Consider the following 27,303-nt stretch of genomic DNA (forward strand, 5'->3'; position numbering starts at 1 on the left):
AGATCGCTTTATATAGAGTAGGTCTAGGTATCCTTGCAAACGCGTTAACAAAACAATAAAATCAATTTATTCCTTATCGATTCATCTTTTCATGTCTTGCCAACAACAAATATTAAAACTTCAAAATCGTGTCTAAATAGGCGATATTTTTAATGTTTTCTTCCTTTTTTATATTTTTAAATTCAAATTTATTAATAAAATGTCTAAAAACAAAATACAAGTATAGTTACTATTTAAAATTAAATATAATAAGGGTACATACTCATAAAAAAATAATATATATTTTACGCATTTTAACTATCTGTCTAGTGGAGTTAAATTAAAATTTGTAAACATTTTATCATTTTTCTTGATCTAATTATACGAAAGAATATTTTTACTGGAGAAAAAAACATAGAGTAGGAAAAGAAATATCTAATAGCGCCTTACCCTGTATTCACAGTAAGCGCGAATTTACGCGAAGTATACAAACAAAATACTCTGTATTTTTGTATTCTTGGCCGCCGCGCAAACTGTGAATGATCAGTTACGCCTCATTTATGGTAAGCGCGATTTTCTCAGGCGATGCAAAATTAATCCCTGCATAATTTACCAAAGCAAGAATAAAGGTATAGTTTATGAATAGGGAGCAAAACGATGAAATCCCGACAACCACATCAAAAAATATTATATAACTGTGATGCGCTGTGATTTTGCTAGCGATTAATTTCGCATCGTTTGAGAAAATATCTCTTACTATAAGTACGTTACACTCAGTGATTCGAATCGGTCTGTTGAAAAGGGAAAAACAATTTCTAGGATTCAGTCAAATGTGGATTCTAAAAAATTTCGGATAGAACTTGGACATCGACAAAATTATAGATTAATTTATTTGCCTATTAATTAACCTTTCAATGCTTATAATTTTTCCAGGTTTGTAAAAATATTGCACTTTTTTTAACAACTCAGATATATCTTCTTTTTTTTTGAAAACTCTTTTTTTTTGAAAACTCTTTTTTTTTTGAAAACTCTTTTTTTTTTAAAAAACAAGATCAAGAAATACTCAGCAATATAATAGTACTTTGCTCCATAATGTATCTTTTTTAATTCTTAAGTTAAAATATTTCGTTTCAAAGTTTTAAATACTATATGTATTAAATTTACATTAAAATGATACATTTTTAAGTTCGAAAAGTTATAATTTTTCTTACATTAATACAAGATTTGATAAATTCTTCCGATGATACGAATCCATCACTGTTTATATCCATTTTCTAAATATTTGAATTATTTAATTATAAATTAATAAATAATACAGAACTCTTGAATGTAGTATTTTTTACTTTGCTAAACCCTGGGGGAGAGGGCGCAAAAGTGGTAATGTGGGAAGGCACGAATATAGGTACCCAAAAATTTAAATTATTGATTTGTAAATTTAAATATATATTTATATATATTTCATTTTTATCGCCCCGATAAAAACCAACTTATAAGCTTTACGAAATTGGGTGTAAATAAACTGGAATACACAATAAAGTAAAAATATTAAAATAAGTAAATTAATATGATAAATATATGTGATTCCCTTACGAATAATTTTAAAAATTTTAAAAATTTCTAAATGAGAACTAATTTAATTATAGTTCTGAGAACTCAATTATAATGTTTTATAATATTCTCACAAGATCCAAACCATAACAAATATTTACAGTTCAGATAAAAATAAAAGTCAAGGTTTAAGCTTGGTTTGGTAAAAAAAAAAAATAGCGATTTTATTTAACCATTAAAACTTGGTTATAAATTTTTTGCAAATAAACTTATTAGAATAAAGTATAGAGAAAATTCTCATATTTAATAAAATTTTATCACTAAAAACTAGGGTTATGTAATTGATGGTCAAATACAATTCGGTCAATTCACATAAGGAAATAGGTGATTAAAATGTATCTAAAATAGAATATATACTAAAGTACAATGTAGCTAAAGTTAAATATATTAAATTAAAGAAATTTTAAATTAGCTTTAAATATTTTAAATAACTCATGATACGTATTCAGTTCATTTGGAAGGATGACTTCTTATATTTCTAGCTCTTTATCTAGCTAATATACTCAGTACTAAACACATGAATATGAGTAGGACGTAATTCCATCCTTCTTATTATCATCCTTCGGTATAATTGAATAAAGAATGGGCCTTCATATAATTTACGTTTGCTCATTTTTGACAGGTTGACCAACATGCTCGATAAAATAAGATTTGAAGAAATAAAAATTTAATTTTAATAAATTGATATTCTAAGAAATGTTTTTTATTATATCGTTTTTCTGGTTGGAGCCCTAGAACAAAAAGAAAAGAAACGCAAACCGAAAAGAATAGCAGCATTTTTACATTTTTTAAAAATATTCTTTGAATTTTTATTTTTTCAATAAATTATTCGTATTTTTATTTTTCAAAAATTAAGATAAGGTTTATAAAAATTTTGAAAAAATATTTAAACTTTTCTTCTATTATATAAATGAGTTATGTAACTTGTAAGCACTTCAAACTTATTTAATATACCACTTAATCATCTTTATTACTAAACATCTTTTAACCCTGTATAATTATTTTAAACTTTAATAAATAATACATTAAAAATACCTTTATATGTGCTTTGTTTTAAAAAGCATCTAATGGTTTTCTATCAAATTATATATAAAAAAATATTGATATATATATAATTAATTATAATAAGATGTAAATTTTTTGCTCACATTAAGTTTAAATTTATAATATAAATTAAATTTAGAAATTATAATTGTTTTGTTTTATATTTAATTTCAACGCATTAAAATGCTAAGCTTATATAAATCTTGTTAATTATAATAAAATATTTTTAAAATATTGTTATTACTAATAAATTTACATTTTAATTTAAACAGATTTAGATGACATTAGAATAAGTATAAAATAAATTACTTTAAATATTCTATCGACATGGGTTTTAACAACCACCTCCAAATCATGGTGAGCCCTTTTAATTTCTTTAGGCTCTTGGGCATCTATCACATTATACAAGAGTTCATATATTGAAAATACTATTTTCGTCATTTCTTCTTTGCTGATAACTCCGTCCCCATTTATATCATATAGATTAAAGGCCCAGTTTAATTTCTCTTCCATAGTTCCTTTACAGATAAGAGATAGTTCCTTTACAAAATCCTTAATTTTTATTTTATATATCATTTAAAAAAATATATTTGTTTGAAAAACTGAGTATGCCATAATACTCCTGAAGTGATTTCTTCTATTATTGTATAAAAACCATTTTTAAAAAATAAAATAAACATTATTTTAAATAATGTGTGTCTTATGCCTGATTTAAATTAATTTTACCAATTAATTATAGTATATAAAGTTTTAAAAATTAGAGTTGAATGCAAATATGTAAAAGTATATACCTCAAATGCTACACATCCGGAATGATTTTTATCAAAAGTGTTGAAAATATAATGCGCATACTGAATAGGATCTATATAATTAACATATATAATATAAAAATATATTAAGTTTTGTGCATTGAAGTATAAAATATTTATTATAAGGATAATAGCCAAATAAACTCATTATAGGTATACATAATATAATTTTAAAAATTATAATTTCCCGAATCTATTACTAAATTATATTTTACAGTTTCTAATTTTTTTAACTGCAAAACAATATTTTAACTTCAAAATAAAATAATATTATTTATACATAAACATATATAAATTTTAAATATAGGTCGGGCCTAATATTTTTAAGAAAAATTTCATCAGGGCTTAAATTTTAAAATAAAATTGATACGTATTTTTTAAATTTTTGCAATAAATAAAGATGCCAATATTTTTCCGAGCTTGAAAAATTAGGTCCGATGCTTATCATTAACTATTTTCACTATTTAATGTCTAATAAATGGCATCCCTAGTGAGAAAGAAAAGATTGATATGATGTGCTATAATATTTTCTATTTGAGAAAGCGTCTTATTAAAGGTTTTTTAAATTAAAAAGCTCGTAAGGCCACAATTTAATTCTAATCCTCAAAATAAAATACAATATAAATACAAAATTACTTCCTTCTGGAAAGAATTGTCCATATATATCCTTAAATGTGTCAAAATTCAATGATCCATTTGGACATTGCTATAAAAAATTTAAAATAAAGAGATTATAATACGATAATATTTATTTTCTTGCTTTTGTATTAAATCAATTCGGCATATTACCAAGAAAAAAATATTTGAAATATTAATCCATTTTTTTCATAGTTTCTAGGCAAAAATTATTAAAGTTTTTCATAGGAATTCCAACTTATATAATTCTTATTTTTCAGATTTTTTTAATCTATTGAATTATTTTGATAGTTACACATAAGTTAGAAGTACTATTTTTTGTTAAAATTTATTTAATGTTTCCGATCTAAATTTATGAGGAACACATTTAAGATTGTGAGAATTTTCTATAGGATAAAAAAATAATTACTATTTCTACAATTGTAAAAATAACTAGTAAAGGCTATTTTTAGCTTAAAATTAGATATAATACTTTGATTTATAGTGGTTAATTATCCCTGTCCCTTTTTCCTAATCTCATTATGAGAGTTAAGACGGGCTGAATTATTGACAACTAAATCATCAAACGAAACAAACTTCTCGACTTGGCTAATTAACAGGCTTATTTCCAAAAAAAAAGAAATTAGAATATTATACTTTGAACTTTGCTTGAATGTTGATATTGATGATTTAATCAAACCTATCAAAATCTAGTTGTACTCAGAACCCTTTAGACCCAATAACCCTAATGGAAGTTACCCTGATAATTAAAATATTGAATACTGATTATGAATGATGAGGGTTTTTATATTATAGCAATAATTAATAATCATTTTCACTATCACTTAATAAGAACGCTTACTTTTCACCACCTTCCTTCTTTATAGTTTTCCAATTATATTGACTATTTTGAAATTTATCAATATCAATAAAAATTACAATGCAATTATTTTAGTGGCTAAAGAATTTCGCCGCGATTTTACTATCTCCTTGTATGTTTAATTTATTAATCTTAGTATTTTGTTGACACTTTTATATTACAATTTTATATATTCGAGCATAGAAATCAACTTAATATATATTATATATTGTATCTATTTCTTATTACTAAACAGAAGTATTATCTTTACTCCCTATTTAGATCTAAAAAAATTTGAACAATAATTAAGACATAAAAAAATAAATTGACTTTTCGATGACTTTTAAGTATAATTTTATTAAGAGAAAAACTTATAAAAAACCAAAATTTGGCCCATAAGAAACGATTTATTATCAAAATTAAGTCGAACCATTATAGAGCTTTAACATGTGTTAATAATTTGTTTTTACCTGTTTGAAGCCTTGATATAAAATTTTCATTTCTTTTTTAGAAAATTTGGTTAGTTGACACAAAGTATCTATATCTTGCGGTCGATGATACATTGGAGGTCTTTGGAAACCCTCGCAATTGCCATCTATAAGGTATATTAAATATAATATATGAATAAATAACACCTGATGATCTATTATTGTATAGTTTTTATCATATAATATATTTGCTAATCTTAAAATATAATTATCTTCTTTCTCTTCAATGCCTGCAAATTTTTTTATAGCAGTTTCTTATTTCATTTTACCTACTAAAGCTGGATGTAGGGCTAGAATTTATCTCTATATGATTTTTATTTTATAGGTTGATCCTGATTATAATGATCAAAAATTAATTTAAAATTTATAGCATATCCTTCACAATTGTTTAAATCAATCTTATAGATTAGCCATTAGCCCATAAAATTTATATATTAAAATAATGAATTTATCTATATGAGGTGAAAAGTTTATAATCGAAATCCTTGCTTAATGTAACACTTTGAAGGATTTGGGGAGTAGTATAGATTTTCCGAAGAGGTAATAATAATGGGTACCTTACCTTTTTAATTTTATTAGAGAACTTTGCCATGTTACATTTTCTTTTAAAAATTGGGTTTTCATTTTTTTTCCCAATTATATCATTATTTTAAAAAATTTATTAACTTTTACTTTAAATTTTTTTTATTGTCTATAATGACATGTTTATTATTATCATTTTTTAATGAAAGATGAGGAGGAGAAGTATAGGGATAATTTCTATTGGCTTAAAATATATTTAAAAAACTTATAATTGTTTAATTGGAGAAACCCCCCCCCCCTCCTCCGTTTTATCCCAATGATGCTACTTATAATTTAATAGTGTAAGAAACTATTTTTATTTATAGTATTTTTTTTTATCATTTTGACTATTTGTAATTTTTTAAAATCTATTTTTTTTGTAACGATATACATTTTTTAATACCTTTTTATAAATCAATACCTTAATTAAATCAATCTGTTTAATTTTATGCATGGTCCAAGAGATGCAAACATCTCCAGGTTCTATGTAGTTATACGGCATAACTTTTTCTCTATAACTAAATATTTTATCCAGAAAAATATTACATAAGCCTGAAGATTTTTCTTATTGATGGCACAAAATAGGTATAAAAAATATGTAAAGATAATTTTAAAAAAAAATAACGATAAAGACTTACCCATCTATATTAATAATTATATATGAATTATAAATGAATTGTGAATTCGTATATAGCAAAACCAATTTAATAACGTTTTATAAAGATAATTTTGGAAAATCTTAAAAAACAACAAATATACCAATGGATATTAATTATTTCTCTTATTATTTTATTTTTTCCCCAACATTTTTGTTATTGATTATATCTTGAGATTTTCATGTAAAACATTCATAATAAAAGTTAAATAACCAAAAATGATAAAACTTAGAGTAGCATTAAAACATAGGTATGGATTTGAATTATTTTTAACGTATGTAAGAAATATTCCTATAATTATAAAATTTCCATTTGTAATTTTTTTTGCCTATATAATTAGTATATATCGATTTTTAAGATTATTTATTTCATTTAACTATTTTTGCCTCTATATTTTTCAATATATATATTTTATTAAGCAATTTTAAAGGATATCATTTAATTTATAGTATTATTAGCAAAAATTACTCCAAATCATTTTGTATATCCAATTCAAAAAAAAACCTAAAATTTTGGAATAGAAAGAGGATTAAGTTTCCCCATCTTCCCATGCTATACAAATTTTTTTTTATGTTTCTTAACTATCATACCTAGTGAAAAGGCTCATTCGTTAAGTTGACGTTGAATTCAGGGCGATCATCCTTATATCCCGGAAATTTAAATAAAAATTTTTTTACACATGATAACTATAAAATTACAAATTTAAATTTATGATTAATTTTTTTTCAATAAGGAATAAAATATAGTAGTATATTGGTGTATATGTTAGCGTCAATGTGTTTTTTCCGGCAGTGTGTTAATCAACTTTAAATCATTTTTTGAGCACGTTTTTACAAAATCTGATTTTACCGAAAATGTATGCCAACATGTTTGAAATACCTACCTCATGGATTTCAGATAATTTATAATTTATATTAAACTTTTCATATATTTTTTACATAAATTATAAATGAGTCAAAGGTTAACAGCAAAATTGTCTACAATTCATAAGATAAATATTCCAAACATGATTGAATATATTTCCGGTAAAATCATATTTTGAAACTTTAAAAAATGCGCTTAAAAAATGATTTAAAGTTGTGAAAATAACTTATTGCCAGAAAAAGCACATTGACGCTAACATTAATTTTTTTATGTTTCTTAAAAAAAAGTAAATAGTCATTTATAAAAAGTAATAATTTAATGTACAAATTAGCGCTAATGTGTTTCCGGCTTTTTAACCTCGAATTTATCTGATTTTACCGCAAATGTTTTCTATCATGTTTGAAATACTTATCCTATGAATTTCAAACGATTCTGTCATGAATCTTTGAATTTAATATAATTTATATGGGTTTTCCATAGATTTTTATATAAATTATAAACGACTCAAAGATTAAAGGCAAATTGTCTACAATTCATAAGAAAGGTATTCAAATATGCTGGAATAGATTTCTGATAAAATCAGATTTTTAAATTTAAGGGAACGCGCTCAAAATATGGTTTAGGATATAGATTTTACAAACGATATACTCCTACCCACTTAAACTAATCAATCCAGCAAGATTTTATTCTGATTATAGCTCATTAGATAGTAAAAAATATATGGAGAATTAAAAATTATGATTTATTTTTAGGCTAAGACCATACGAAAGAGATCTCGTGGTGAAGAAATTGAGCTTTTAGTAGTCATTATAGAAAAGAATTATAATTATCATTAAATTTAGCGATATATTCAGGTATTGGAAATTATTTCCCGTGAAAAAATATTCAATAAGTGAAATTATTTTTAATATATTTGTAAATTAATAATGTTAATAAATATGAAATTAAGTTAAAAATTAAAGAATAGATGGAATGACGCTATTCCATTGGAACCAAGGTATACCCCTCGCTTGGGATTTAGATCATTTTGCCAGATCTTTTTCTGTCTACTCCATCACGAAAGTTGAAAATACAAAAACAAATCAATCAAAATTTGTCGATCTAACTGTATATCTATACATGGGTCATTAAATCCAGCCAACCATATCTAAATATATTATTTTGATATATTATTAATTATCTTTTTAATTTCTCTTATTTTAATTATATATTTTTATATAGAATAATTGTAATATTCTTTTAATAAATGTGACAATTCAAAAAATATATATATTTATAAATAAAATTAATTTAATTTAAATGATAAAAAAGCAAAAATAAATTGTAACAATCAAATTCAAATTAAATGTTTGATAAAATAAATATTATTGTATGCATCAAAATATGCAAAACCACGTATAATATATTTCAGATTTTTTAAAATGTACTTTTGTGTTCTCTCATATTTAGATAAACCGTAGTATAATTAAAAAATTATTAAATCAATTTTTTAATTAAAACAATTATAACATTGAGATTAAAATTTCCATATCTTTGGTAGCTAACAAACTATTAAAGCATTCTTTTATTTATAAAAAATATGACGATGACTTTGTAGTGATTCAATATTAACATTAGATCCATTAAAATAGTTAATAACAAAAATTTACTTGTTTGACGTTTCGCTTCTCCCCTTTTTTAAGAACTAGTTAGGCATCTATCGAGTTAACTATTTCCCATATGATTTAAGTAAGAGGATAGAATAAAATATTATATACCATAAAATCTTAATAGTATTTAGGTCAAGATCATTTTAAATCTAAAAAACGAAAATGGATAATTATGCTTTTCAACTTGTTATAAAGAGAATAAATAAGGTGGACGAGATGACAAATTATTAATATGGGGGAGGGGGAGGGAGAGATCAATTACTCGAGAAAGTAACCTCTTAATTATACATCATGGGTATGGTTAATTTTTAATATCGAGTTTGAGAAAATAATGTAGAATCATTTTTTTTAATGTTTAATTATGCCTCCAAAATAAATATTTATATTATAAAATCCTTCGATAAAAATATATGAAATTTTGTGGAAATATCATTTAGCATGGAATTAGAATCATTTTAAAATATTGAAAAATCGGAACTAGAATTCATTTTAATTCCAGGTTTCAAACTCATGTTATTAATTTTATTCCTTTTTAATTTTATTTTTGAACAATTACTATCTCATTTTTAAAAAATATTCTACCCCCGTAATTAAGGTTAAGTGAATTTATAAAATTTGTGGAATTATTAAAATCTTATGTTTATATTAAGGGTATTTTATTTTGAAAATAACGAGCATCCAATTTCCTTTTTAACAGAGTATATAAAACTAAAAATAGGCGTTAATATTTTCAGAATAGAGAACTAATTTTAAATCTCTAATAAAAAAAAGAAGTGTATAACATCAAAATTTTTAGATTTCCATCATATAAATTTTAGGTATATTTAGAAAAATAGTTTAAAAAAATATCAACAAAAATTGTCAAGAGAAAATATTTTCGTTTTATTTAACTGCCCGATTTGAATCGATTTTTATAAACCACTCTATTAAGATTTTAGCCAAAATAATATTGTAAGTCTAAATCTTTCTGCCATCTATGAGCAAAATCTCCATGCTTATATAATATTGGTTTGGCTAAAATCTAAATCGAGCAGTTTTTAAAAATCGATCCATGGGCCATTTGACAACACTATTCTGAATTGTTTGCAATAGTCATTTAATATATTTTATCTATATAATCTATCAAAATAAATACTCAGAAATATAAAATAATTATAATACATGGTATATATTAAAGCTTAAATGTACCCAACTTCTTGTGAACTTATAAAATATTATATAATTTTGACAAAATTTACCAACTCACTTGAATCTTGATGGATACATTTTTTAACCCATAAATATAAGTTATTCATTATAGTATAGTTTTAAATTAGCATATTAATATGATAATGTTAGTATATAATAGTTTTTTTTAAACTCTACTAGGATGATTTAATTTTATTGATTTTTTTAATATCGAAAAATGGTTTTATTACGGTGAAAATTTTTAAAACTTACAAATGAAAACTAACTATAAATGAATTTTCAAAAATATGTCAAATGGAAACTTTTCGAATTTGAATGAGCTTAAAATAACAGGTATATATTTATAAAAATAAAATAAGTTTCAAAGGTAATTGTTTATACACTTTTTATATTTTTTTCAGGTAGCAAGCAATCAATAAATCCTTCATAAAATTTATTTTCGGAACTCAATCCTTTTGATAATAAAATTATATTTAATTTACATATTATCTAATAAAGAATGTTAAAATTTTAACTTAAGTTTATGGAGTAAGCAGTTAAATAAGATAGAAATGATTATAAAATTAGATTAATTATGTTCTATAGGAAATTAATTGGCTATATCGATGAATATACCGAAAGCAAGATATTATCTCTTTTTGTATAATTCTAAAATTAAAAAACTATGATTATGGAATAACTATACATTAAAAATTGTATTTTTATATTATTCACAATTTGAAATTGACTTGAAATAAAAAAGATATACATACACTCGAAATAATTTAGAAATTAATATTTTTTAAAATTATTTCAAACATTTTTATGAAAATATGTATATGGGGCCATATAAATCAGCCCGAACTGGGCCTAAATCACAAACTTTTTCCGTCATAAAACAAAGCGATTTTCGGAATGTGTTTAAATTTATATCTTTTTAAAAAAATTAAACCATGGATATATAAGCCCATGAATTAAACTAAAATAATAATTTAAAAAAGGCCGGACCAGGTTTGAGTCTAAAAAATAAATATTCTGGAAAGGTTCGCATTTATAAAATAATAAAAATTTTAGGAAGGGCCTAAAAAATTGGATTTGGAAGGTTTCTAGAAAATTAGTATAATATAAGATGACTTAATAGTAGGTATAGCAATTCGGATATTTATGACTATCCAACCAAGAAGTGTCTGATTGATTTTTAGTAAATGGTATAGCTAGTGACTAGGCCTCATGTGATCTAAGAGTTTTTATTCGGCTTCATTTTCGCACAAACTCATATTGGGTTTATTTTGTATGCAATATTTAAAAGCAATTATAAACAATACACCTATTTTATTAAATTTTCGTTTTAAAAGAAATTCACATTGACTATATTAATAAGCCTATATTTTTAGACAATTTTTTAAAATAACTAGTTAAAAATTATTTACTATCAATAAAATAAAATTTAATTTAAAAAAACTAATTAAATTAAGTCTGCAATACTTACTGATCTGTGCATATAAATACAATTGGAATCAGCAAATTTCGATAGATATTATCTACCTTATCAATTTAACAGAATTCTATAATTAATTCAACGATTTAAAAGTCCCCAAAGATTTTGAACTGTTAGGATAATTTTAATCATATTAACATTAGTTAAGAATAAATTTGTTTAAAATTAAAAAGTCGATATATTTATTCAGTAAACTTTATTTCAACACAATTTATCCTTTTAAGTTATATTGAACCCTAAAGATTTCTAATGAATAATTATAAATATTTTTTCTCTAAAAATAAATTATAAATTGATATTTTATTACCAGAATGGCTAAAGTAACCTTAATTAATCAATTCTCTTGAATGAAATGAATAAAAGTATTTTTTTATCCAATTTTTTAAATAATTGATAATTTTAATCTCTCCTCTAAATAATGAGGCTAAATTCCCTTTAAATATCTAGTCAAATGGTTAAAATCCCTCTTAAAATTATATAAAATTGAATGGAAGGTTTTTTGTCTCATTCTTTTTTTTGTTAAGCAGTTTATGTATTCAAGTATAAAATAAGTCTATGCAAGTACCAAGAACCTATGTAAAATAGAGATGTTTAAAAATAATATTCATTATTTATTAGTTTTATGCACAAATACAATATAATTCTAATCAAAACCTGTCATTATAAATGCTAGTGGAATAAAATTATATACATAAAAAATTTAAAAATAAAATAATAATATATATAAAAAGGATTAAAACAGTTAGGGTTGGCTCTCGGGGAAGGAGGCTTCCATTAGACCTGATGTAATTCGATTTTTGTATGGCGAAAGAACTAAAGTAAAAACCTTCACTGGATTTATCAGCAATTTTTTGGATATGTAAACCGAGTTCTTTGAGGAAAGACCTGGCCATCAAATGCAGCTAATCTAGAGGTAATTATAGTTATAAAAATGTGCTCTTTAAATACTTCCAAATATCCTCATTTTTAGACAGCACTTTGAGATTAAAGATGTTTATATTAACATTTGTAAATTATAAATTATAATTATCATTTAAACATTCAGAGAAATTAAATAAATGATTAAAATGAGATATCAAGTGCAAAATTTTAGGAGAGAAGGGAGGTGGGAGCATCCAGAATAGTTCTTTCGGAAAATGGAACCTCCAGGATGAAATTTTTAAAAGATTAGTAAAATTTTTACATTTGGAAAATGAATTATTTAATTAACGATAAGGTATCAATTGCTCAAAGTTGTTAAGGTGGAGGAAATAGAGACCTATTAAATCAGAATTTTTTGGCCTGTTTCAACATTTTATTTTAACCACAATTTGAATTTTTAGAAGGGCTTTATAAGAAAGATATTTCAAACTTAATATATTATCGCTATTTTAATATTATAAATTGAATCTAAATATTCAGCAATAACTTTGATAATTTAATGATATTTATCTCTTTTTTTTCTATTTTTACAAAATATTCCCCACCCCCTCTTTCCCCAGAATATATGCAATTTATAATAAATAATAATAAGTAATAAAATAATTTATTAAAATACTGACTATACAAAATTTCAAAAAAAACTAACCAACATTTTGAACAATATAACCCTGCCAAAGTCTGTAATGGGTGGGTCGAAAAGCATTCCAATCATAGGAGTAGCCAGGATTTTGGGGCCGGTTACCTTAGTCTATATATAGTCATAAAATATTTTTACAAGATAGGAGGTTAATTATAATAAAAAAAAATAAGCCTGAAACATATATGAAATATATTTTTATTAGTTTAAATAAAATATAATAAATTACTTGTATATACATTAATATAAAAGCATGGTAATAATTTATTCCAAACAAGTATAAGAAATTTATTTATAAAAAGTAGACATATAGTTGATATTCCTCTATTATATAGAATTAGTTACAAAATACTAGGTAAAATTCTACTTTTACAGACATATTTGACAGTTAGAGAATATATTACATTTAATATTTAACAAATTATACTAATCATTGCTCTTGATAATAAATATAGCAACAATTTGCATTCAATTATTTAACGCCATCTATTTATTTTAATAAAAATGATATTAAAAATTAATCTTTATATTATTTATCCCCGAATGTCTTTAAAAGATATTTTCTGATGTTCTTATCAATATTTTATAGTTTTCAGTAAAATATATAATTCGCTAAATTGGTAAAAATTACTTGATTGTCGTATGATAATTTATAAAATTTAGTGCTGAGAAGTAACGTCAAAAAAGTAACATCGTTACTAACGCCGTTACTTTTATTTAAAAAAAAGGAACGCCATTCGTTACCTTCTTCTAGAGGTAACGAGTAACGGTAACGCGTTTCTTTTATTTGAGTAACGGTAACGCAAAACGTTACTCGTTACGAAAAACATATTTTATTGTATTATAAAATTACTTTTATTTATTTTTAAATTATTAATATATAAATTTAATCCGAGTTTTAATTCATATCAACCACTGCCTTCATTTTTATTTTAAATTCTCGTTGTTAAATTTGCTGTCGAAATTAATATTCAATCAAATTCAAAGTAAATGTTAATGATATTATTATTCTTATAATTTTTTTAAGAATATTATGTCCATAGTACTTACTTCTTCAGATGAAGATGATTCACCCTGGCCCCAATTTGAAATATATTTTAAACCAATAAAGAAAATTAATGGTACTAAGTCTACTTTTAGGAAATGTAAATTATATCCCAACACAAATATTTCAACCTCAATGTCCAGCAGTTCAAACTTAAAAAAGCATTTGAAGGTAAAAAGATAAATTAATATGTCATTATTTTAAATATTACTTTAATAATAGAATAATATTATTTCATAATATTTTGAAAGATGTGTCGATTTAAATATGGGATCTGCACCGATATTTAGAATTTTCCAAAAATATCGGATCGGGCTGATACCTGTAAAAACCGATCTGATCTTTTTACTTTTCTTTTTTTTTGTTATTTTATTTTATGTTATATATATTTATTTTACATTATACATTATTATAATATTTTCTAAATAATTTTTTTTAAAACAATTCAAATGCACAACACCCTTTAAATTTTATTCTTTTTTAAAATAGATTTATTGTATTTAATAGTTATTTTATTTAAATAGAAAGGAGCACCCAAAGAATTAATTATTTTAAATCTTTTTAAATAATAACACTAATTTTATTAATTATACTTTAAATAAAAGAATTTTTTTAAATATGGTATCTGAATTATGGAAATATTTTACAAAAGAAAAAGATAATTTTGTAAATGCGTTATTTGCGGAATCATCTGAGTCTGCCTTCAGTACGGTAGGGGATATAGATAGTCCATATTGTAGAAGCTGATTGCCAGAAAATCTAGAGGCTCTCATATTTATTAAAAACAAATCTAATATATTATAATTTTATATATTAAATATTGCAATTTTATAATTCATACTAACATAAAATGGATATATTATTTAATATATGTTTTTTTAAATTATAGTCTTAATTGTAGAAATAAAAAAAATTAAATTAAATGCATAATTTATAAAAAATATTGATTTCTTAATTACATTTGGTTCAAAGGGGAGTGGTGAAAAACAATATAAATATCGGATCGGTATCAGTATCGCATTAGTTTTGGAGCAATATCGGATCGGATCGTTGAAAATATGTGGATTGGCACAGCCCTAAATATAAGCAATTAAATTATACTACAGTATCGGGCTGGAAACCAACATTAAAAACCCAAAATTAACAAAATATTGGTGTTGGTTCAAAGTATTATATTGAGATTTTATATCTTCTATTTCTTGTTTTAGTATTGCTATTGGTTTGACTATAATTGTTAATAAATTTAAAGAATAATTTAAAAACTTTGTTTAAATAATATATATACATATATATATAGAACAGTGGCGTAGCCAGGATTTATTCAATAATAAAATTTTCAAATAATTTTATTATGGATTTTATTTATTATTAAAATACTATAAATAACATCCCATTATTTAATCAGCTGTGTTGAGCACTAAGAGCTTTTGTTTGCCTGATCAAAATTTTGAAATCGATTGTTGCTAAAAATAAAAATAAATAAAAAATTGATACATAAAGATGTTATCTTATAATATATTATTTTTGTATAATTTTATTTATATTATAATTATATATATGTAAATTTTTTTTATAAAACGATCTTAAATATTCTTTTTGTATAATTTTATTTTATTATATATTGTCAGAAAAATAAATATTATTTTTGTATATATTTAATTTTTTTAAGTAACGAGTAGCCCGTTACTTTATTGAAAAGGTAACGCGTTCCTTTTTTCAGATGTAACGAATAACGGTAACGCGTTTCTTTTTTGTAGTAATGTTTACAGCACTAATAAAATTAGATATACTGTAAATCTACGACATATAATATTCCCCTGTTTGTATTGTGCTTTAATTTTTTTATTTAATTTTTTATTTAATTTATGATTTAATTTTATCAATAGTTTTATAATTAAATTTTTTTAATAAAATAAATAAATTAAAATTACTCACTTTATAAAAAATTATATTTGATATATTATATTATTTAGTAATTTTATCGATCCATTATTAATAATTATAATGCATTTCACTTTTGTCTTAAGACTTATCTTTGGCTTATATTCCATTTTTTAAAAAACATTTTTGGTTCACTTTTTTTATATATAAATGCTTTTTCCAAAAATGTATAAATTATGATGAATAGTTTTTTAAAAAAAATATCAACTTTTACATTTTTTCTTTCAAATTATTGTTTAACCCTTTATTACACAGCCGGTTGAAATTTGTCCCACCTAAAAAAGGACCTTTAATACATGGTGGGACATATTTAACCCGGCTTGATTTTTTTATTATTTAATACACAGATGGTATAAATTTATCCCATATAAAAAATTATATTATTTATGTTTATTTAAATATTATCGCGCGCAAAAAGTTTCGTAATCAATCCCGGCTTTTTATTTTATTTTATGTAAAATATTTTTTATAAAATTTTTAAATCTACTTTAGTAAAATTCTGGTATATCTGATAAATAAAAAATGATAAAAAACATTTATATATTCTATATATTTATCATAAATATCAATATTTTTAAAAATGATCATTTATTTTTTTGGCAGTTACAAAAAATGTATCCGGGCATTTTATGTCCCACTGTGCATTAATGCTTATTTTACATTTATATTTTAAAAATATTATATTTTTATAAAATTTTTCAAAAAAATTTTCTTGTCTGATATATGTTCAACTGATACGGATTCTTCTTTTGAAATATACTCAAAGGAAGTCGAGGACAACCTAATTGAATTAAATTGGAAGGCAATTATAATACCCTCACAAAGTTTTATATCAGATTACGGCTCTGGTGATTTTATAAGAGGTCTCTATTTCGATTAAAAATTATCTAAAATCTTCTATCTCAAAAGATTCTTGACTTGGGTGTATTATCATCCTTGCAAAGTAATCTAATATCGACTTCTTCAAAATTTCATAAAAATATGTCGCTGATGATACAAGGAAAAAGGGATCGGATCATATTTCTATAAAAATTCTTGTTAGTGATTCGGAATCCCTTGGGAAAATATATTAGGACATCCTGGGAATGTTCTATTTGTAAAGTTTTGCTATGTATTAACGCTAAAAGAAATTGATTTTTCTTTTCATAACAATATAATACACAGTGGGAAAAATATGTCCCTCCCCCAGTTATAAATTATTTTGTAATTTTTGTATTTTATTTTATAAAATTTCAATAAATATCAAAAAATAACATTTTAAACAATCTCAGTGATTATTTTATTTAAGTTTTTATAGGTGAGCAATAGAGGATTTTTTTAATGTTGAAATTTAGCAATAAAGGGTGATATATGCATACATTTTTGGGGGTCAGGGATTGGGGGGAGGACTAAGGGGGATATTTTTTATTAGCTTAAAATGATATTCACAAAAAGTGATAAATTTCTGAAGAGGGGATTCCCCCTTCCCCCTCTGGCTACGCCTATGATTCCAATAAAATGTATAGAAGAAAACCCGCCTAATCTGCTTCTCTCTACTTAAAATCCTGGGTAAACCAATGTATAACATAACTTTTATTATTATTATCCTTAAATGTATTTTCCTTATGATAATTAAATTAAATTAAAGCGTTAATTATAAATTTTTGATAACTCTAATACAATATTTATAAATATATATAAGATAAGAATAATAATAACAAAAAGCATTTAGAAAATTCGATGAGAGGAAAAAGCATTAGAAAAACAATAAATGTCCCTATAACAAGTGAAAAATAAAAATTTCTAATTTCTAATTTAATATAAAATATATAATATAGTATAGTACATATATAATAAATTTTCAATTATAATTAAAAATTAATAAGCTCCTTGTTAAATGTTTTTAATGTTAAAAAGTTAATTTGAAAGAAATCGATTTAACGACATTTTTCAAAATAAATTAAACTATATTAAATTAAAACTATATTATAGCATTCATAACATGTTGGTTTCGCAAAAATTAAGCCATATGATTTTGTTACTCAACGTGTTTTAAAAAAATCTATTAAAATATAAACGTTTTAAAGTGAGAAATTTATGTTAATATGCTCTTAGGTATGATAGAAGGGATATGGTTAGATTTTTGTCTAATTTGCCCAGAAATCTGCTTAAAAAAATATTGCAATTTTTTTCTTTCAATAATTATAAATTTCAGTATTGCAAACAAACTAATTGCTTAAATACATTGAAATATTTTATTTTCATTGAATTCAATTAATTAAATTAATTAAATTTTTGGATATGGACTTATGCAGGGCTTTTTTTAATATGAAATTGAATCTGATCAAAAAATTCCGACCCACTCTGCTTAGGCCTATAAAACCCTTACCTTTGCAAAATATATTTTCTAAAAATCTCACGAGGGGTGCAGACGAATTCATGTTTATTGAAAATTTTTATTTTTATCTTTATTTTTAATATTTTACATATTTTATGTTTAGGCTGCGTCCTAAATCTGGTTTAAAAATTCGCAAAAAACTTTCATAAATTTTAATCAAATCATATGTCAAAAATTTGAAATTTATAAAAAAAATTGTATTTTGTTTGGAACATGCTTTTATTTTTGTATTTAAAATAGCTCATTTTGTTTTCGTATAGGTTACAAAAGTTTCCCAATTTAATTTTGATATTTAGGCCATACTCTTAAGTGTAAAATATATATTAAAAAGTAAATAAAAACCAAACAAAATAAAAGTATTGGAGTTGGATGAGGAGGGTTAAACAGGAGGGCGAGTGAATTTAAAAAACTAGGAGCGGCTGACGAATTAAATATTTTTAAAACGATGGGTTGACAGGTGTTTGCGTTAAAAACCAGCCCATGGCAGACCTCCAATGCATATGTCAATCTTTTGTGTGATTTTGATTGTTTTTTGGTAAAAATAACTTATTTTATTACTATGACTTAAAAAAAACCATAATTGATACGATCAATTCATTTTTATATGAAAATAATTTCAAAAGATTGTTCAATAATTATTGAAATGTATAGTGATATTTTTATGACCAAAATGTAGATATATAAGAAATATATATTTGAAATATATTATTTTTTTTATTTTGTAGGATGAGATTTTTTAATGATTGAAATCATGAATATATTTCAATATATAAATTAAATTGTTTAAAATATGGTAAATGTCAATACTTTTTTATTATTTTAGTTGTATTCGTATTTTCTCTAGTAAACGATTATTGGCTTAAAAAATGATCGTTCACAATTTTACCGACTAATATTTTAGAAAAAAAGAGAAAAAATTTTAAATTAACAATATTCTAAATCTTTAATAAAAATATTGAAATATGCTTTTCTATAAAGTAAAAAATGTTAGAAATTTTGAAAAATTCCAATTCGTTTATTCAATTTTTTCGTCAAATTTGTGAAAATTCTGTAATTAAAAAAATATATATCCCGATTTGGATATAGTTTCTTAAGATAGAGTATTGAAAATTTAAGGAAAGAGGTCAGATTTGTAAAGGTATCAATTTTTTTAAAATTTTTTGTGAATTATAATTTCTACTCAAGTGTCATTTTTTGGAAAAGCCCGTCATATCCAATTATTGTTCAAAATTTAAAATTTTCACACATTTTTACTCTAGTGGATATTATCTAAAGTATAAAATGGGCAAATAATATAAGAATAATATTTATAAAAGCAGTTTTCAGAAATTAAATCATTCATAAGTGGCTCTGCCCCATCTACGATATCCTTAAGGTTAATATCCCCCACATTTATGTCACCAATTTCTTCATTGACCAATTCCTCGGTCTTCTCAAGCCTCGTTTGATTTTCAGAATCGCATGCTAGACTCGTTGTTTCAACTAATTAGTCTCAGTACATTGATAGGCTATTACACAACTTCCCTTCTAAGGATGAATGGTCCGCCTTTCTTTTATTCGGCCACAAGTGTTTCCAAGTTCCGACTATGAAGGGTAATTCTTTCACTAGGAATATTAAACTGGCATCTTTTAATATTAATCAGGAAGACCTTGATATCCTAACTCACACCTGTAACAAAAACCAGGATGATTTAAAATCAAAATCGAGCTAATTTAAATAACCATGACATAAATGGTGCTTTTAGACTATGCAGCCCCCACTTGCTCCAGTAGATGCGGTATCTTATCAAAAATCGTTGGATATATATCCTTAAACATCAGAAGTTATAAAAATTAATGAAACTAAGGACCCTAATCTAATTTTCTTCTGGGGGAAGTATTTAAAATGATCATCCTTTCAGATGAATGCTGCCCCTGGGTTCGAAGGCATTAAACCTCTGACTTAACCACTCCTACCCTGAACATTCAAACCTATTTACTGATAAAATCACTCAATAAAGTAACAAGGTGTGGTGACATCCCAGCTTTTTCAAAGCCTTTTTTGGAGTTAAACCTGTCGCCTTGTAAAAAACCTATCGCCGTCGGTACTGTATATAAAAAATGATGTTGCTTATAGACAACAGAATCTTCGTACAAGTTTCTAACATACTCCTCTCTTCATTTAGGTGTTGGAACGAGTTCAGAATCTGAAATGGCCGCACATATTACTCGTATTTATGTTCAAAATGCCACAATCGATCAACATCTAGTTAATATCGACTTTCGAAATGTGTACAATAGCATTCACAGAAAAATATTTATTTCACAATTCATAAAACATTTTGCAGTTTTTATCAACTACATCCTTTAAACCTACAAGAAACCATCCCATTTGATATTTAGCCATTTTATCTTATCCTCTTATAAAGGTATTCAGCAGGATGACCCCCGGTCTATATTACTTTGCCTGAGAATTCATCTTTGTGCTATTTCTATTAAACTGTACTTTATTACTTCTGTCTTACTAAACTTTAACATTATCATAACGATTTATATCAGTGACGAAGCTTCCATAGAAGCAAGGAAGCATTGTCGCCCTTGAAATTTTTCTACAAAATTCTTAAATAAACTTATTATAATCTTTTTAATATGGTTAAAAAAACTAATCCGACTTCGTTAAAAGAAAATTAACATAATTTTTATAACGTTAAAAAATTAACTATTATATTTACTACGTTATAAAAATACACATAGGGAATTATTTTTTTAATAAATAAAAAAAACTTAATAAATAAAAAAAATTCTTATATTATATTTATTTCCTTACTTTTTAATAAAAAATCTTTTCGTTTTTAAAAGCAATAATTAATGTTTTAATAATTGTAATTATATTATTCAAAATTTATTTAAATTATCAGAGTTGGGTCTGTATCTATATACTATTTCAGAGGTATCTCTATCGGTTTATAGATACTTTTAAGTTACATTTTGATATACTTTTATTTAACCCTTCTTTATCTAAAATAAAAATATTTAAGTGCAAATTTTATCTCATATGTATAAGCATTATTCAAATAAATATGTATTATAAAAATATTAAGAGTAATATAATAACCCATCAAGAATGACAGGGCTGAGGTGTAGTTAGTTAGTTTGTGTATATGGTACTAAATATGCTTTATATTAAAATTTAGGAGAAAAAGAGATAAAATTGTTGCAATGTAACCCGTGAGCATTAATAGAAATATCAAAATTTAAATTTGTGATAGGAATCATATTGGGTAAAATTAAAAATAGAGATGCATCAAAATTTTTGAATATTTTAATATGGGCTAGACATTGGTTTCAAAATTAGGCCTGATCAAAAAACCGGGGTGGTAATATGAGATAAATGAATTGGCTAAATATAATTTAAATCTTTTTAATATAACACAATAAGAACTAAATTATATAAATTAATCGAAAAATATGTTAATAGCAAATTCATAACATATATAAGAAAGATTATATTACAAGATTTAAGGTGGCTGAGTGGGAAGAACGTTTGCCTTTAAAACGTTAAGTCATAAGTTCGAATCCCGTGATGTACAAAAAATTTTCTTAAAATTTAACATTAGAGATATATAGTCTCCATTGATTTATTTAACATTAAGAAGACAGGAAAGTTGATAAAAAAAATAAAAATTAACATTAGGAAAGTTGATTGGAAAAATAAAAATTAACGTTAAGATTATACGAAAACGTTCATTTCTTGATTACGGTGATTACATATATAGATAATAATTATTATTTATCTAAGATGCATATTAATGATATTATAATAATAATGAATTAAACTTGTTTGAAAAATATAACTCATCCTCATCAAATCTCTCTTCCATCTAGACTGCTCCTTTGACAATTTTATAATAAGATAGTATACATTATTAAAATTTCTTTAAAATAAACACGGATGGTTTAAATTTTTTGATGTAATTATAGTAAAAGTATTTAAAATCTATCATTATAATATTATATCCGAAAGATGGCGTATATAGTTATTTAATTATTATTATGAAATAATTACAAGTTTAATAAATTTTGAAAGCTACTTATTAGATATTTTTTTGTAGCTATTAGAATTTATATTTTCATATCAAAAATCTCAAAATTTAGATACAATTAATATAATAATTAATTTATTGGCCAATTTAATTTTTTTTACTTTTAAACTATCTTCAAATTTAAAAAAAAATTGCTATAAATTTGTTTATTTGGTTGTATTATAAATATCAAAAAATTAACTTTCGTAACTTTAATGAAAAAAGAGAAATAAGCTATTTTAATAAAACAAATAAAAGCCTAAATCTTTTTTTTTTGAATTTACGAAAGCTTTTTATTTTTTTAAATTTCGAGAGATAAAAAAATTTCATAATTTATAACTTAAAGTTTATAAATTTGTGAAACTTTTATGAAAAAAAGTAAGCAACAACCAAACCCGAACCCGGTGAACAAAACCTAGGTTATTGTAAAAAAAATTTGAACCAGAACCGAACCTGAACCCCGTTTATAAAATTTTCAAAACCCCGAACCGAACCAGGGAATTTTATTTGAACCCGGGTTCAACCGGTTCAGTGTATTGTTTAAATTAATATAAGATATTGTATATACAAATATTAATAATTTACTTGATATTTTATAATATTATCATATTTCCATTTAAGTGAAGTGGTAATAAATTTTAAACTTTATACTCCATTTTTAAATTTTTTTAAATTTATTCTCAAAGATTCCTATTGGATTGTTAATAAATTTTAAACAATTAAATTTATTTACGCCATTTATTTTTAATACGTCTAAATAAAAATTTTTAAATCTATAAATGACTCTTTGTATTTTTAATTATATTTGCCTATAAATAAAATAGAAAATTATTTTTTATAACAAATTTATGTCTAGTTTTTTAATTATGATTTAAAATAGAATATTTTTTTCTTAAACCCGAGCTGAACCCGGAACCCCGGGTACAAATTTCCCTGAACCGAACCCGAACTCGAACCGAACCCGGGCAAAAATTTTGCCGGGTTCGCATCCCTGGTAAACAATATTAATTTTTATATTTCACATTATAATAAGAAATGGGCGGTTATATTAATCAAAATGGGAAATATAAAAATAATTTGGCATGAATTATGAAAATTAACAAAACTTGGACATGTTTCATAATTTTAAAAAGTTACGAAAATTTGAAATATAATAATTTAGGACAAAGCCTTAAATATAATAATATTAATAGCATAATTAATATTAAAAAATTACTAAATATTAATAATAATTATCAGATAAAATATAAAATATTTGATTGTAATTGATATTAAAGGAGGTGTTTGCTTTAAAATTGAACTGATTGATATTTAGATTCAATTGCAGATGTTCTTAGGCATAGAACGTATTAGGTTTTGACATTAATTTTCCAATTTTTTTCTTCATGAGATTTTCATTAGTTCCTGGATATTGCTTTTCCACCTCTCTTTTATTTTTACCCCAAATGTATGTAATCGGGAGCCGGTCAAAACTTATAGGTAGCTATTCCAAAGTCAATATGTTTGTATAATCACTCTTGATCAATTCGAATCTTAACATGTTCCTTTATGCTTGAATACAAAGTTTATATCAGGGGAAAAATTATTTACAATAATCAAGACTTCACCAAATAGATTGATTTTACTAATATTTAAGGTCCTATATACAAAGTTAAGGTCCTCGACCTTTATCTATTATATTGCCCGACATAATCACACTTTTTAGAAAATTTATAACATAATTAAAATTTAAAAATAAAATTAGTTTATTTTATGATAGAATGAATTATATGTAAATAAGTAAACCAGTAGAGATATATAAACAATTGAAATCTATTATCAATAAATTTTTATTATTGGAATGCCGATGTGATATAAATTTTAGTATGCTATTTCTCTCATTTTGGTATATTTTAGATGGCAAGCCTCTATATTACCATTACTATATTTGTTTATGTTGTCTCTGACAGTTGAACATCATATTTAAATTTCTCAGAAAAGAATTTCAGATACTAATCCCATCTGATATTGCTGTCCCGGAGACCATTAGAATTGTAATTCAAATTAAAAAAGGTTAAAAAAATTTAATCATATTTAAAAATATGAAGATAAAAAGGCAAACGATAACTAAACTTTTTGTGCGCGTTTTTTAAATTAAAAAATTTTGGTGGTAATGTATTCTACCATGTGTAGAAAACATACTCTGTGATTTTTAGAAAATTATTTAATGAAAATTTAAATTTAGTTTAATTAATATTATTTTCTCCATAATAAATTATAAATGACTCAAAAAGTTAAAGGCTATATTGATTGAAATATAATGGGTATTCTAGACATTAGAATACATTTTCGGCTAAATAAGATTTTTATATTTATAAAAAACTCAAAAAAAAATTAAAGTTGAAAAAATACAGAAAAAACACATTGACACGAATATACTAACAATATTATCTATCTTTAAAGAATGATAATATACAAATACATATTTTGCATTTGATAAAATTTAAGCATAAAATAAATATGGTTAGCCGAAAAGAAAGATTACATTTTTATTAAAATATAAAAAAGGATATATTTATTAGTGATGTGCAACGAACCAAAAATTTCAAGCTCGACCCGGTTCCTAACAAATTTTCTATATTTACCCCGAAAAACCCTATCTGAAACAAAGATAAAAATCATTCGTGGGCTCCCCGGCCCGACTTTATTTAAATACAGAAAAATTTAATTTATTTTAATTGAAAAAAATATTGGCGCCTTGTTTCTTGAAAGAATTTTAAAATTTACGTTTGACCCAGCCCTGCCCATTTTTTAAAAAATTAGATTTCACCATGCCCGAACCGGAATTATTTTTTAAAAAATAGGCTGGGCTGGGATTTACAGATCTCTAATATTTATTGAAAATTTAATATTGAACTCTATGATACTGGATATTATAATTTATGGTAAGATTAATAAAACACTGTTTGTTATTATACTAAAAAATATATTTTCAAAAAATAAGGGTAAAAAATACTGGAAAAATAACTTAGCCCATTATTTTCAAGCTTTATATTATATTATGCAAGGCTAGATATGATTTTGAAATTTTCCAGACATAACATACCATAAAATGACAAAAATTTAACATTGGTGTTAACATTTTATAAAATAATAATTTATATCTCACTCAATTAATCTCATGGGTAGCAAAATAACTTTAACAATATGCAATTATAATATTTTTTTGACTCTATGTAATAAAAAAATGATATAAAATTTGAAATGTGAAACGCTTAATAAAGCATGTAATAAATGACCATTTTCTTATAATAAAAAAAAATATAAAGAGATTTTAAAAGGGATATTTAGATGAGAAAAAATAAATTATGCTAAAATTTAATATTAATAATACAATTAATTCATTGAAAGATGAAATGAATTTATTTATATAATGTTGTATAAACTGTTTATCAAAGTTTATAAAATCGGAACTCAAAATTCATGGAAGTGAGACAAACAGGGAAGCCGAACCCATTTAATAAATTTTCAAACATCAATAAAAGTGTCTGCCACTAAGATATATGTATATTATTGTTTAAAATGTTCCGTGACTCATTTTTAGAAGACCTTGAAGCCGATGCCAGAAACCTCATGACCGCGTCAAATCTAAGAACCGGGATTAGAATATCTTTTAATAATTTTTAGGAACCTTAAACATATAATACATATTTTTTTAAAAAATAATCTAACTCCAAATTTCCAAACTCCGGTCAATGCCACAAATATATTCTTTTTATTTTAAATATAGTTATAATTCACTTATCTTAGTTTGATCATGAAATCTTGACCACCTAATCATTCGCAAAATCTATTTATTTGTGGGGGTGGAAATATTTTGAAAAGTTTTTTTGTTAGCTGGCTAAAAAAAAATTTCCAACCCGTAAAATAATATTTTACACATAGTCCAGTCCGGCTCATAAAGTCTCAGGGTACTAAAAATAAAATAATACAATTATTTAAAACAAGGCATTACAAAATAATGAAATTAGAAATAAAGACCTTTTTTTTACCTATCATTGATCCTCTTGTAATCATGTTGTTTGAATTGTGTTTTCTAAATTTACTCACGGAGGACGAATATTTGTTACCTCTATTCATAGAGAAAGTTTCGAGAGGATAATCTTGCCCATAGTCCATACCGCTTTCCAACTGAGCGCTTCTAACTAAAGATACAAATACTCCCATTTAAAAGGGGCGTGGGTACTTCTTGTTTTAATTTGAAATATATTTATTTTTTCTTTAAGTATATTGTAAATTTCTGCGATTATTTTTTTTTAATGAAAATGAATAATAGAAGAATATTTTATTAGATGACTCGAAAAAATAATAAAGATGTTGTTATTATATTATCACAAGAAAACATTTTTGAGATTTATAGAAAAAATGAAGATTGACCGAAAAAAAATATTAAATTATTAATTAAAAGGGAATAATTATTAGTCAATATTAAACATCTTTAATTTATTTCTTAAATAATCCTTTTTAGACAATACAAATTAAAAT

General features: G+C 23.8%; 1 protein-coding gene across 3 annotated transcripts; it reads right to left on the bottom strand.

Annotated features, from left to right (window-relative positions):
- On the bottom strand, window positions 1-27,088 carry LOC135930362 (Kv channel-interacting protein 4-like). Of its 3 annotated transcripts, XR_010572740.1 has the most exons (8): window positions 26,811-27,088; window positions 5,385-5,509; window positions 4,077-4,146; window positions 3,423-3,493; window positions 3,061-3,183; window positions 2,941-3,023; window positions 1,191-1,253; window positions 30-163 (listed from the first exon to the last, which is right to left on the bottom strand). XR_010572740.1 is itself a non-coding variant. In XM_065467147.1 (7 exons), the coding sequence occupies exons 1-7, from the start codon at window positions 26,983-26,985 to the stop codon at window positions 113-115; spliced, it is 798 nt and encodes a 265-aa protein (XP_065323219.1). In that variant the 5' UTR covers window positions 26,986-27,088; the 3' UTR covers window positions 1-112. The 3 variants fall into 3 exon arrangements, 2 of the variants coding, with proteins under 2 accessions (XP_065323219.1, XP_065323220.1); XM_065467147.1 differs by having other exon boundaries at window positions 1-163; window positions 2,941-3,183; XM_065467148.1 differs by lacking the exon at window positions 26,811-27,088 and adding an exon at window positions 6,602-6,730 and having other exon boundaries at window positions 1-163; window positions 2,941-3,183.
- Window positions 27,089-27,303: the final 215 nt, after the last annotated feature.

Source organism: Gordionus sp. m RMFG-2023, chromosome 5, assembly GCF_954871325.1.
Source record: "Gordionus sp. m RMFG-2023 chromosome 5, tfGorSpeb1-WG-v2, whole genome shotgun sequence".
NCBI classification, from domain to species: domain Eukaryota; kingdom Metazoa; phylum Nematomorpha; class Gordioida; order Chordodea; family Parachordodidae; genus Gordionus; species Gordionus sp. m RMFG-2023.

Bases quoted from the DNA above. Each gene is read 5' to 3' on its own strand.
- LOC135930362 (XM_065467147.1), bottom strand. From the start codon at position 26,985: ATGGGAGTATTTGTATCTTTAGTTAGAAGCGCTCAGTTGGAAAGCGGT. The intron at 5,510-26,810 runs GTAAAAAAAAGG...TATACCTTATAG, and splicing joins TACAAGAGGATCAATGATAG to ATGGCAATTGCGAGGGTTTC. The intron at 3,184-3,422 runs GTATATACTTTT...ATAAAAATTAAG, and splicing joins CCGGATGTGTAGCATTTGAG to GATTTTGTAAAGGAACTATC.